Source organism: Phaseolus vulgaris, chromosome 1, assembly GCF_000499845.2.
Source record: "Phaseolus vulgaris cultivar G19833 chromosome 1, P. vulgaris v2.0, whole genome shotgun sequence".
Lineage (NCBI taxonomy): Eukaryota > Viridiplantae > Streptophyta > Magnoliopsida > Fabales > Fabaceae > Phaseolus > Phaseolus vulgaris.
In genome coordinates, this window is record NC_023759.2 from 39,547,033 (window position 1) to 39,560,708 (window position 13,676).

At 34.0% G+C, this 13,676-nt stretch overlaps 1 protein-coding gene across 1 annotated transcript; it reads left to right on the forward strand.

The window, feature by feature from the left end:
• Positions 1-1,666: 1,666 nt before the first annotated feature.
• LOC137814193 (mediator of RNA polymerase II transcription subunit 33B-like) lies at positions 1,667-12,919 on the forward strand. The gene is made up of 12 exons (XM_068616785.1): positions 1,667-2,007; positions 2,401-2,511; positions 3,709-4,056; positions 4,170-4,489; positions 5,177-5,292; positions 5,538-5,901; positions 6,337-6,547; positions 7,531-7,645; positions 7,774-7,935; positions 8,167-8,824; positions 11,296-11,496; positions 11,777-12,919. Exons 1-12 carry the CDS (start codon positions 1,724-1,726, stop codon positions 12,889-12,891), a joined length of 4,005 nt encoding a protein of 1,334 aa, XP_068472886.1. The 5' UTR covers positions 1,667-1,723; the 3' UTR covers positions 12,892-12,919.
• The last annotated feature ends 757 nt before the right edge of the window (positions 12,920-13,676 follow it).

The following is a 13,676-nucleotide window of genomic DNA, read 5'->3' on the forward strand; positions in this document are numbered from 1 at the left end:
GTTTTTCTTCATTTTGCAATTATATTAAGTTAGAATTTACTTTTGTATTAAAGTAATTGAATTTACTATTTGTCGTTTGTTGATGCTAAATTTGGTGGAGACATTATAATTGTATGATGACTCTTTGATGGGAGTAATTGATATTAGTTATACATGTTTATTTTTAGTATCATAATAGAAAAAAAAAATTATATTAGGGATGATGAAGAAACAACAACACGTTACCATGATTTAATATACACAAGTTTATGAAATTGCCCATATGAAATATTGTATTAGACCTTTGTATGCTCACATAATTAAAATCCTTTTCAAATATATATTATAAATAAAGGAAAAATGGTAGAGTTTTGACAAATGATTTTAAAAAAATAAAATATGTATGGGTCACTTGTATTTAAGCAAGGCAAACCAAAAATAAAATAGCCCGTTTATCTCAACCCATTTTTAGATTACTAATTAGGGGATGACAAAAAAAATCTATATCCACATGTATATGTGGATAAAATATCTAACAAATACTAAATGAATATTTTTAGTGGATGAACATATTTATTTTAATTACCCATTTTAATAAAGTGGGTAAAAGTATAATGATACTCCTTATTCATTAATTATTGTTAGTAAATTTATTTAAATATAATTTAAAAATTTAAATATAAAATGATCAAAATAAAGTTATTAACAAGAGAATTAGTCACTTCAGAATTTGATTTTATATATTTATATTTTTTATTTAGACTTATAAATTAACAAGAAAAATGTTAGTCATTGAAAACATTTGTACTGTACTTTAAAATTAATTGTTTATTTGAATTTATACTTTAAAAAATTAATTTTTAATAATTTTATTTAAAATTTTATTTTTTTTAAAAACATCTGTAAATTATCTATAAATATCAGCTGGTATACTAAAAAATTGCAGGTATTTTTTTATAAATACCTCAAAAACTGATGATATATATGGAAACGTTACATTTTGCCCCTACAGTTTTCATGCTTAGAAGGCATAATTTAAAAGAAATGAAATGTAACATTTTATAGTTTCCATGAACCATTAATTATATGGACTGTGATAAATTGATATCTTTCACATCTTATACAACCACCCAAAGTATATTATTATTTTATTTCCATTTATTTTTATTGTTTTAAATATAATATTTTATTATTAAAACAAACTGTGAAGTGATCGTTAAATAAAAGATGGGCGTCAAGTCTCCTAATTTCATTTCCAGTAGTAATAAAGTTGTTAAGTGGGATTTTTTTTGTATTGTTTCAAACAAACTTTATTCTTTTATTTCTCATATTCACTTCTATTAAATATTACCAATATGAATATATTTTATTAATAAATAATGAAAAAAATATATAAAGTCATTAGTAATAAACATGATATTATTACTTTTATAAAATAAATAAAAAATTGAATTAGTTATTTTAATTACTACTTAACTAAAAGGAATTTCTTTTACAATCCAGTTGTGCAATTCTTTGGTACAGTGCATAATAAAAAGTATTTCTTCAGATCTATGTTACAAAAAAAGAATACAAACTTCACAAATAAATTAAAATTTATGAAAATAGAAGATGGAAATCAATGTTACATTTGTTGGAGTGAAACCCATGCATAACTCTTCTCTCGTCCCTTCTTTCACTCACTCATATTCTCTTCTCTCGTCTCTTCCCTCTTTCAAATTCTATTTCTCTCAATCCCCTAACCATGGCAGTTCCCGCGCAAACCACCGAGGCTGATGCGTGGGACGCGGTCCTACGCCAAACGAAGTTGGCCGTGGAGAGCAACGCCGATCCTTACACGTGGGCCTTCGATGTCAGGTCGACGCTTCACTCCTCCGCCATTGCCATCCCTTCCGTCGAACTCGCTCACCGCTTGGTCTCTCACTTCTTTTGGGACAACTACTCCGCAGCCGCATGGAAGCTTCTACACACCGCCCTGTCCCTCGACATCATCCCTCCCTCCCTCCTCATCGCACTTCTCTCCGCCACGTAACGTTACCTCTTTCATTTGTCATTTCCGTTTTCTCTTTTTCACTTCTTCTGTTAAGTTTACGCTCTAATTAATTGAATCATTTGTTTCTTGAACGTGCATTTTTCATTGGCCTGCTTAATATTCCATTTATATAATATGTATCTGAAGATGTAGAATCACTGAATGAAGGAATTCGTACTGTTGTAACGTTGGATTTGCTCAATTCGTTATCGGAATAGTTTTTGTGCATGGTTGATGGTTAAGAGAGAGAAGCTTAACTAGTTTTGGTTTGCTAGAAAATGAAAGTTTAACGCTACCAACCTGTCTTTTTTTATGGAACATCGCACGGGAGTGGAGCCGCAATTTAGAACATTCACTGATTTACTTGTTTTCTTCACTGATTACTGCAGTGTTGTACCAAGCAGAGAACTCCACCCTACTGCTTACAGACTTTATATGGAACTCCTCAAGCAACTTCGCGATATGCTTGGATATGATGTCAGTTCTCCAAACTATGAAAAGTGAGGTCCAACACTTTCTGGACAAGAATTGTTTGTGTTGGCTTCTGAATATGTCTAGCATTTTGGATATTCTATTACTATGGTGGTTTGAATGTGAACTTATCATTGCTCCTGTTCAATTTAAACTGAATAAATTTCTGTCTGATACAACTAAGCCAAATCTAGCCAGTGTTGTTTGTATTGGGTCTTCGTGTGTGTTTGGTTTCGTGTGTTTCTTTGATTTGATGTGAAAAATTGAGAAAACGTGCGATACAGATGTCAATGTAAACGCACTGCTCATGTCGTGGTAAATCTATTATTGTAGAAATTTACGTTGGTAGGAGGTTGGTGTGTGTATGTGTTACTCTCTAATGTCGATCTTATAGGCTAAAGACTAACCTTAGTAGCCTAACTTACAAAAGACCACTACAATAACTAAAATGTAATTTTTAAGAATTGTAGTTCTATTATTGTTTGAAGGTTTTTGAATAGCATGCTAATGTGCTGAAAATATTTAACATTTCATGCAAAGGAATTGGGATGTGTAATTGAAGATTTCCTTGATGATGATGAATCGTGTTTAAATAATATTGAGATAACTAGACCAAAACATCTGCTATCCAGTTTGGTATTTGAAGTTTTAACATATTATTTATGGTTAGGTCCTGACAATTTTTGCAATCCACAAAGTAAATTTCTTCCTTGTTATGAATAATTTTTTCCTTTATGGTGGTAGAGAAAACCACTTAGGCAAAAAAACAAAAAACAGAAATAAATCTCCTTAGCATTTGGTGGTGGTGCTTGAAAGTTGAAAGTCTTATTATTAGGCTTTGTGCTGTTAACCTGAAGGTACTTGTTGATGTTGCTGTGTTTGACATATCTGTCCCTCAAACGCTCAAACCATTCACCACACAAATTGGGATGAGATTTTAGAGCTTTATATACTTGAAGGATATTTATGTGAAAAGAAAGAAAAATTTGCATCTAGTGCATTGCTCGCAAAAGTAGATTTGACCTCTTTTAAATTTCAATGTTATCTCCTAGGACTACATTTCATCATTTGCAATTAGATATTTATATTATCTTTTAGATAAAGGAAACATAAATCTGCTTAAGTAGTTTCTTGTGCGTTTTTCTCTTTCTCTTTTCAGGGTATGGGGAGGTTCGTTGTTTATTTCTGAATACTAATAATGACATTTCAAACCAATGGTTCTTTAGGATTATGAAATCAATTGATGATGTTCTTCAGCTTTCTCAAGTATACAGTCAAACGTTGTGGGAGCCTGGAGTTGTTCTGGTTGAATTTGTCTTTTCGATCGTATGGCAGTTACTTGAAGCATCATTAGATGATGAAGGGTTACTAGATCACACTACAGAGAATAAGCCTATATGGCTAAGCAGGTCACATGATATGGATGTTGATGGACCTGACAGCTTAGGTGAAAAGAAAACTGAGCATGTTGAGGGGTTTCAGAAGAAAAATACAGCAATGGCTATAGAGATTATTGCAGATTTTTTGCAACACAAAATGACTTCAAGGATCCTTTCCTTAGTTCATTGGAACATGTAAGAATTTAATTCTGATATGCTTTGTATTAGGTAAACCAGCTAAATATTCATTTGAGTGAATCTCAATTAAGGCTTTGGAATCTTTTATTGAAGGGAAGTTATCTCTGTAGGTCATCATATTGGAAGTCCTTCATTCACCAAACACAGCTGCTTGTGTCAAACTCTTCAATTTTTAGGAATTTGAGTAATAATACTGCTGAGACCCTTATAAGTTTGACCCAAAATACCGGGGCGGTTGTTTCTCATGAGTTCAAAATAAAATCTAAGGTGAGGACTAAAGAAGTCATATCCGCTGGTTCGCTGATGTCTTTTGCTGCGCAGTCTTATGGGGATAGTTGGTCTGCACTCTGGCTTCCTATTGATCTTATCCTGGAAGATGCTTTGGATGGAGGGCAAGTGGCAGCATTTAGTGCTATTGAGATTATTACAGGTATTATTTTTTTTGAAGTGAAAATGTTGGGGAAAATACCTATACAAGGAAGAAAAATAACACGATGAAAGAGTCTAGACATTAACTGCTTTAATTCATTCTGTTAGAGCCTTCTCTTCCAGTCTTGGGTTCATAGTTATTATGGTTCTTTTTCTTCATTCCATACGCACAGATATTTTTTGTCTTTCCAGGATTCTTTTTTCGGCTTCCTTCAGAAATTAATATGATTCATATAATTTCAAGGACCACATTATGGTTTTACCCAACAAAATTAAAACAAATCTTTCTAAGCCCAAATTGTAAGACATGCCATAATCATGCCAAACTACACCAGAAGTGTCAGCCAGCCTCTCTTTTTGGCAGACAGAAAGAATTAAAAAGCAACCAGAAAATGATCCATAGAAATTGCAAAATACTGAGTGAGAAAGTGGATATCACAGAATAAAATATGGCTTGTAACAAATAGAATTGCTGCTATTTCTATTAAAAAAGGGTTGTTAAAAGATGATGGGAAAGAAATATGAATAGTGATCTCAAGTTTTTCCATGTGAGGACTATGACATGGAAAAAAATCCAAATGGCATCTTTTGGGTGGGAGTTGGACTGAATACTTGATTTAAATGACAAACTTTCTTGTATTTTTTTTATTTCCAAATCAGTGTTATTTATTTGAACTTGTAATTGCAGGTTTGGTGAAGACTTTACACGCAGTTAATGGCACTATGTGGCACAACACATTTTTGGGGTTATGGGTTGCAGCACTGCGTTTGGTTCAAAGGGTTGGAACTGTTCCAACAACAAGGGTATAGAGCCGATGATTCTCCCGGAAATATTGCTTGATGAATTTATTCCTGTGTTTGATCATAAAAAAAGAAAGACCGTACTGCATGTCATTTACATTTTACTTTTTCTGTGTTGGCACATGACACCTTTACGTTTAATTGATTCACTGGTCCTTTATAAAGCTCTAGTGACATTGGAAATTTGCATGCAATTGTACTTTACTTAATATTCACAATAACAGATCAAATATTCACCGTTATTTTAGGAGAGGGATTCAAAAGAAGGTCCTATACCTCGTCTTGACACCTGCATGTGTATGCTACTGAGCATTACAACCCTCGTGGTAACTTATATTATTGAAGAAGAGGAAGGTCAACTGATTGAAGAAGCTGAACATAGCCCTACAACAAGCAAAGGGACAGAAAAGCCAGCTCTGGGGAAGTGTCGAGGGGAATTGATTACCAGTTTACAGCTTTTGGGTGATTATGAGTCCTTACTCACCCCTCCTCAACCTGTTCTCGTGGAAGCCAATCAAGCTGCTGCCAAAGCTATTTTGTCCTTATCAGGAAACCCTGTTGGTAGTGGATACTTGGAATATACGAGCACGAATGGCTTGCCGATAAAATCTTGTGAGTAATTTCTTTTGTTGTGGTTATGGGGAATCTGTAAAGATTTCTCTTTGGCGGTAGAGTTTTGTACTTCTAACTTATGCGTATCCTTCTATGTTTATATTGCTTCCCCAAACAGGAAGACATGGATCTCCCTGTGAACAAACAGTCAACATTGCTTATCAATTTAATTTTTTCTCTCGCTCTATCTCGCACACAACAATTATAGTTGTCCATAGTTTTATTAGTGGCGCTGTCACCTTTACCTTGGTACTGTGGTATTTAATCACATTTTGGTAATTTGGTCATCTTGCAATGCTCTTTTGCCTCTGTTATTTTCTTTTTCGTATAACGCTATTTCATAAAAGTCTGTTCATATTTTTTTCCGGATCCTTTATCTTTTATGCCTTTGGTGTATAGGTGAAGCTCATTTTTTTTGTATGTTTTTCCTTGCAGCTGGCAACTTACGGCATCTAATTGTTGAGGCTTGTATTGCAAAAAACCTACTTGATGCATCAGCTTATCTATGGCCTGGTTATGTCAATGCATCCAGCAACCAAATTCCTTGTAGCATTTCTAATCATGTGTCTGGCTGGTCTTCTTTGATGGAGGGGTCACAGCTAACTCCTGCTTTGGTTAATGTCTTAGTTGCAACTCCAGCTTCCAGGTAAGCTGCATCATTCATAGTTCATATGCTCTGTGTCGCTTTCAATCCCCTTTTACATTTGGCTTCAGAACGGAAAAATTCGAGGAAGGTGGTTGACTTAGGCAAATTAGATGGAGGGTTTTTTCAATAATATTAATCTTTCCAAAATGCTGCTTTTGCCACATTTTTGTCTTTTGGTGGTGATGGTGGTTTAGGGGAAGAACAGTGTTCGTACTTTGAATTGTTGACGTTGTGTTCATTTATTCGGTCAGAAAATTCATGAAAAGTCTTTGCTCTCGTCATTCATGCCACTGACGTAGAACATTATTCATACTTCAGTAGTGTGTGTATTTTATGCTTTAATGTAAATTAAATGTGGATAGTATTGTAATGCGTAAAAGAATCTTCAGAACTATAATCTATAAAAATGTTGACGTGGTAAAGCAGATATGGAATGATGGAATAATACTGTAATTCGCAAAAGAATCTTCAAAACTATAATCTATAAAAATGTTGACGTGGTAAGCAAATCTCATAATATACAACAGATATGGAATGATGGAATACTATAATGTGGATAGTATTGTAATGCGTAAAAGAATCTTCAAAACTATAATCTATAAACATGTTGACGTGGTAAGCAAATCTCATAATATACAACAGATATGGAATGATGGAATACATTATGAAGGGTTGCTATAGAATACTTTGCTTTAATATAGGCCTTATTGCTCCCATATTTCCTGGATAAAGGGACTTAATGATCTGGAAAATTCATGGAAATTCTTGTCTTTTAGATCAAATATAGATTTATAATTTAAAGGCACTAAATGCGCATACACAGTTTATGGAGTCTTCGTGTATAAGTGAAAGTGGTGGCTATCTTTGCATAATATCTCCACTATAGTACAGCATGCCGTGCATCCTTTTTTTCATGAAGCCAATATTAGATGCCCTCTTTAGAAAATTTATAAAGCAACTGAATTCATGGATTTTGATGGAAGCTTAGCAGAGATTGAGAAAATATATGAAATTGCAATCAATGGTTCAGATGAAGAAAAGATATCTGCTGCTACCATTCTGTGTGGGGCATCTCTGGTACGTGGGTGGAATGTACAGGTACTGTTTTTAGCATTCCAATTTTACCGGAGACTTCTACTAAATTTTCTTAGTTTTTAGTTTGTTTAGTGTGTCTTGTGTCCCTTCTTTAATTTCGTCTGTTATTTGTTCATTATCTTTGCTTGCAGGAGCTTGCCCTTCTTTTTATCACAAAATTGCTTTCACCTATAGATCCTCCTAATTACTCTGGGGCTCAGAGCCATTTGACCAGCCAAGCTGCCTTTTTAAACGTTCTAATAATGGGAATCTCATCTGTAGACTGTGTTCATATATTCTCCCTACATGGTTTGGTATGATCTTTTTTTTTATCCTTGTAGTTTGACAGACATGTAATTGCCAACTAACCTTCTTCTTTTTAAGTGAAGTTTTTTATCAAGTGTTTTTTGTAGTATAGGAAGGCTCTATCATAAATTAAGTGCTTAGTTTTCATAAAAGCTAAAGGAGGATGTAATGTTATAGAGAACTAGTATGTTGCATGTGCATTCTTTGCTCATATGTTGTATTTTTGCCATTTACTACAGGTTCCATTACTTGCGTCAGGACTAATGCTAATATGCGAGGTTTTTGGATCCCGTGTTCCAGATGCCTCGGGGACTCTTGCAACAGGAGAAAAACTCACTCATTGGGAGGTATTCTCTAATGCATTTACTCTTTTGCTGAGGTTTTGGCGGTTTGATCGTCTACCTGTTGAACAAGTGAGGAGCGATGCAACAACTCCACCATTTGGATCACTACTTAGTCCTGAATGCCTTTTATTAGTTCGAAACAGTAAATTGGCATCGCTTGGAAGAACATCAAAGGATCGGCAAAGGCTCAAAAGATGGTCAAACATTTTAAGCTTTCCTGCAGACCCTGTATTTATGGATTCCTTTCCAAAATTAAACTTTTGGTACCGGAAGCACCAAGAAGGCATTGCTTCTACCCTCTCTGGTCTTGTGCCTGGAGGGCCCGTTCTTCGGATTGTCGATGCCCTACTAAGCATGATGTTTAGGAAGGTAAGTAATGGTGCCGAACCTTTGACACCTACTACTTCAGGAAGCAGCAGTTCATGTGGGCTTGCATTGGATGATGCTTTAAAAGTGCCTGCCTGGGATATCCTCGAAGCTATTCCCTTTGTGCTGGATGCTTCTCTGACTTCTTGTGATTATGGGAAGCTCTCTACTCGTGATCTAGCTACAGGTTTGTCTTGTTCTCTATTTGTCTACATAATTTAACTTGAACTTAGCACGTATCATATTGAGTCAGGACAAGTTTATAATGAGGACTGAGGCAACATAATTTAAGAATGTCACAGCGTGGAGTGAGAATATGTCCAAATTGAATGAGTCCTAAAATAACTCAATAAATAACCGAACACAATCCTAAAGCTTCAATTTGATTTGAGAGCCAACCACGACCACCCATTAAAAAAAACGTATAATAAATTGTTTTAATAGTAAACTATTATAAATATATATGATAATAGTAAATATAAATGAAACTCAAAATAAAATAGTAGGTTATCAAAGAATTATATAAAATATATAGAACATCAACCTATCATTATCTTTCTGTTTTAGAAAAAAATTAAATAAACATCTTACTATCTTTCCATAAAAAATTACCCTTTTGAGAAAAAAAAGTATCATTTTTCTAGAACAAAATTATAAAATATGTTTGCTTATTCGATTTTTAATAGAAATAATGTATTTAGTGTCAACTATATTAGAAAAACAAGTTTACACGAGTTATATACAAGAATAAAAAGTTATTGTCATTTATGAAAGTGAGAGTTTTTTTTTCACTTGTTAATAAATTATTATTTCCTAAAATATTTATTCTAAGGAATTTTTTATTTTTCTTCCACTGAATACGAGAATTATGTGTTTTTATACTTTTTCATAAATATTAAAGCATTTCTTGAATCAAACCTCACCCCTACACATATAGAAAATGTTTCATTAGAAACTTGGAACAAATATCCAAGCTTCTTGAATACAAATACAAGGTAGATTAATTTTTAAAATTGAATAAATAAATAAGTAGCTTTACCTTAAGAAAATTATTTTTAAAATCTACACATGATGACACCAGCTAGCTCTTCCAAGTGCAAATCCACTTGAAAATGCTGGATTAGCAACTGGGCATTATGAAAATCTTGTCCTAAACAAAACTACTACTTCTCTGATTTTACATGTCCAATATTTCTTAAAAAAATATTTCAGGACTATATATCACCTTCTAAGTTGATGTAAAGGGGAGTTAATATGTTGATGTATATGTATAATATTTTAAACTATAGTGCTTTAGAATGTTGATAAAAATTCTTATAATAATGTTAAAGCATACATTTTATGAAAATGATTAATCTATGAATAAAGAAGTCTAATTTCTTGCTGTAAAATAATGTTTAATTTCTATCCAGTATCCGATGTTAAAAAATTTATACGGACAAGCAAGAAAAATTTATGATACTAATACTTTTAGAGTACTTATTCTAAACGCTTACAAATTTATTTAAGAATTTAAGGAATAAAAAATACAATTATATTTCAGATACTAAAAATACATTGAGACCTAAAAATATATTACCTTTGTGCTGTTAATATATCTTATGATGGTAATAAGGATGATATAATATAATAATAATAATTTCAATGGTATTGTGGTGGTAATATATCGTAGAGATAGTGGTACAAGTGGAGGTGAGAATAGTATTGAAGGTAGCAAAACTGGTGGTGTTCTGATAATCACACAATTATGGTGATAGTGATTAGCGCACGAGGTGAAGACGGTGACAATGGTAATGCCGGCGATCTTGTGTGGTGATTGTGGCGGTAGCAAATGGTAGGGGTGTTGGTGATAAGATTATGTTTATTTTAAGGCGAGAGGTGTAATCGTGAAAAATGGTAGTACCAGTAAAGCTACCTTTTCAAGGCCATTTCTTTTAATTCTCTTCGTGAAAATAGGAAAAAGTACAAATTATTCATATAAAATATTATGAATTGAATAATTTAAAAATGCATTTTTTATAATGTAATTAATAAACATATTCTGATTATACAATCTACAATTTATTTTTAAATCTGAAAATATAGATTACATTTCTCAATTATACTTAATCTAAAATAAATTTAGAAATTAATCTGAAAATTCATGAATGTAATATAAATTTTACAGTTTTAAATATATTTCCAAATTATAGACACCTTAGCTAGTTACTCTGTTTTTTTGTTACTAGTTAAACAGTTGTAGTTAGCTATGAAAAGGATGTTGTGTGATCTAAGTTGTTAATTTTTGGATCAGACTCAATTTGTATACCCTTAATCCTTCTCCTAATTCAATACATTCGGAATCCATTCATTTATTGGCATTCCCTATTCTTCCAATTCTTCAAGTTCCCTGTTCTCCTAGAATTGTCTACATCATTCCAATGGCATGCAGAAACCATGGAGGCGGACGAAGAAAGAACCATTTTCAGTCTTCGTGGAGTAACATAGGCCAACCGGCTTTTAAAAGGATTTTGCATTCTCTTAAGTAGCCCACGAGATCATGATATTGAACGTGAACCCTATATTTGAGAAATTTGCACTGGGTTGTATTTCAATGATGATTTTTGAAACTTCTAGTTTGTTTGCTGTGTAATTTGATTTTCACAAGCTTTTTTCCAGGTCTCAAAGATCTAGCCGATTTCCTTCCGGCTTCTTTGGTTACCATTGCAAGCTATTTTTCAGCTGAAGTTACGCGGGGCATATGGAAGCCAGCTTTAATGAATGGAACTGACTGGCCCAGCCCTGCTTCAAATTTATCCCATGTTGAACAAGAAATAAAGAAAATCTTAGCAGATGTCGATGTCCCAAGCCTTGATATAGGTAAAGTACTCTTAGTCTCCACTCTAACTTTTTATTCTTTTTGAGCTTTTTTAAAACATAAAGGAGAGGAATTCGAACAAAACTAATGTCTTAAGGAACAAAACTAAAAAGTAACTAATGTAAAAGCAAACATTTATTAACTGACATTATCACAAAGATGCATACTCTGTCAAGAGCGTTGATCAATGAAATCCCCATGTTACCCTTATCTGCATTTATTATTCTATGTGGAAACAAAATGTTCATTATGTTTACAGTATTTTTTTTTAATTCCCTGCAGATGGAAACTCTCCACCAACACTTCCTTTGCCTTTGGCAGCTTTTGTAAGCCTCACGATAACATATAAACTTGACAAGGCCACCGAACGATTCCTTGCACTAATTGCCCCTACTGTGAGTTCCCTTGCTTCTGCTTGCCCCTGGCCCTCCTTGCCCATTGTGACGTCTTTGTGGATCCAGAAGGTGAAGCGTTGGAGTAACTACTTTGTGCTCTCTGCTTCCAGCACTGTTTTCCACCACAACAGGAATGCTGTAGTTCAACTACTAAAAAGTTGCTTCACATCCACCCTTGGCCTTGGGTCTGCTTGCATTTATAATAATGGTGGTGTCAGTGGCCTCCTTGGTCATGGCATAGTTTCCCAAATATCCGATGGGATCTCTCAAGTTGCTCCAGGAATTCTTTACCTAAGAGTGTATCGGTCTATTGGAGATATCGCGTTACTGGTTGAAGAAATTGTGCCTATTCTAATGCTTTCGGTTAGAGACATAGCGAGTGATTTGCCTAAGGGCATAAGGAAACCAAAGAAAACCAAGTTTGGGATCAAATATGGCCAAGTTTCTCTTGCCAGATCCATGGCACGTGTGCAGCATGCCGCTCTACTCGGGGCTTCATTGGTTTGGATATCAGGTGGACCAAAGTTCGTTCAATATTTGATAAGTGAGACTCTGCCTTCCTGGTTTTTATCAGCTTCCATGTTGGAGCAGGGTGGTGGAGAATCTGGACTTATGGTTGCCATGCTCAAAGGTTATGCACTGGCATTTTTTGTTTTTCTTAGCCTAGCATTTGCCTGGGGTATTGACAACTCGCATCCACATAAACGACGGGCGAAGGTTATTGGGTTGCATTTGGAATTTCTTGAGAGTGCCCTGAACAGAACTACATCAATGCGTTGTCATAGTGCTACTTGGGAAGCCTATGTGTCAGGGTTAATCAACTTGATGGTGGGTCGAGCTCCATCATGGATTCAGGAAGCTGATGAGGATTTGCTCAAGAGACTGAGCAGGGGACTAAGACATATGGATGAACACGAGTTGGCTCTTCGCCTGTTGGAAATCGGTGGGATACGTGTGATGGGTGCAGCGGCTGAAATGATAATTGAATTTAAACGTATCTGAACTGGCAAATACTATACTATTTCATTCATTCTTTGACTCGTTAGATAAGGGCTTTTTCTTCTGTGATATACCATTCTTCAGTTGGAAATTGGGCAAAAGTTACTTCCACCAAATAAACTAAAAAATTTGTCAAACTATTCAGTAGTCAGACTACAAATATCTGACTTATTGGTTATTATATCTATCCAATACAAAAATACAAACACATCTTCTTTGCAATGATTTCGGCTACCTTAATAAAAAATAATGGGTAAAAGCACAAGAAAAATATTATCAAATTATCACTATGAAATATTTACCTGTGTACAATTCTGGTTAAATTGGCTTTCATATCAGTAGTGGCATGAGTCGTTTTTTCTTCAAGTTGTCCTATGTTATTTTTATTAGAGTGCAATTTGTTTTCGTGGATGATATATGTAACAAATCCTATGCATGTGAATGTCGTTAGCACCAAATGCACGCAACTTTATTGTAATCCACTAATTATCTGTCTTCGATCTTATGTAATGTAATTTTCATGAGTAAATTTTCTTCAATCATTGCAAGCACCCCTGAAGCTGATGTCAAACTATCTTATTAAGGATGGAATGCATTGCTGCAAGAAATTCATTTAGAATATGCTGGATTGATCCACACTAATTCTTACCTTATAAATTTGAATAAAATAAAACAGTTAAATTATGACAGTAAAATTCTGAAGTGACTGTCTTTAGTGTCATAAGGATAGTTTTATTCTGAAAATATAAATACACACTAAAATGTAATGCAGGCTCCTAGCCTCCTGA

What these genes read in the sequence shown, in the direction of transcription:
- LOC137814193 (XM_068616785.1), top strand. Translation starts at nt 1,724, where the DNA reads ATGGCAGTTCCCGCGCAAACCACCGAGGCTGATGCGTGGGACGCGGTC. An exon ending in ATCGCACTTCTCTCCGCCAC is followed by an intron (nt 2,008 to 2,400) that starts GTAACGTTACCT and finishes TGATTACTGCAG; the next exon opens with TGTTGTACCAAGCAGAGAAC. An exon ending in TGTCCCAAGCCTTGATATAG is followed by an intron (nt 11,497 to 11,776) that starts GTAAAGTACTCT and finishes AATTCCCTGCAG; the next exon opens with ATGGAAACTCTCCACCAACA.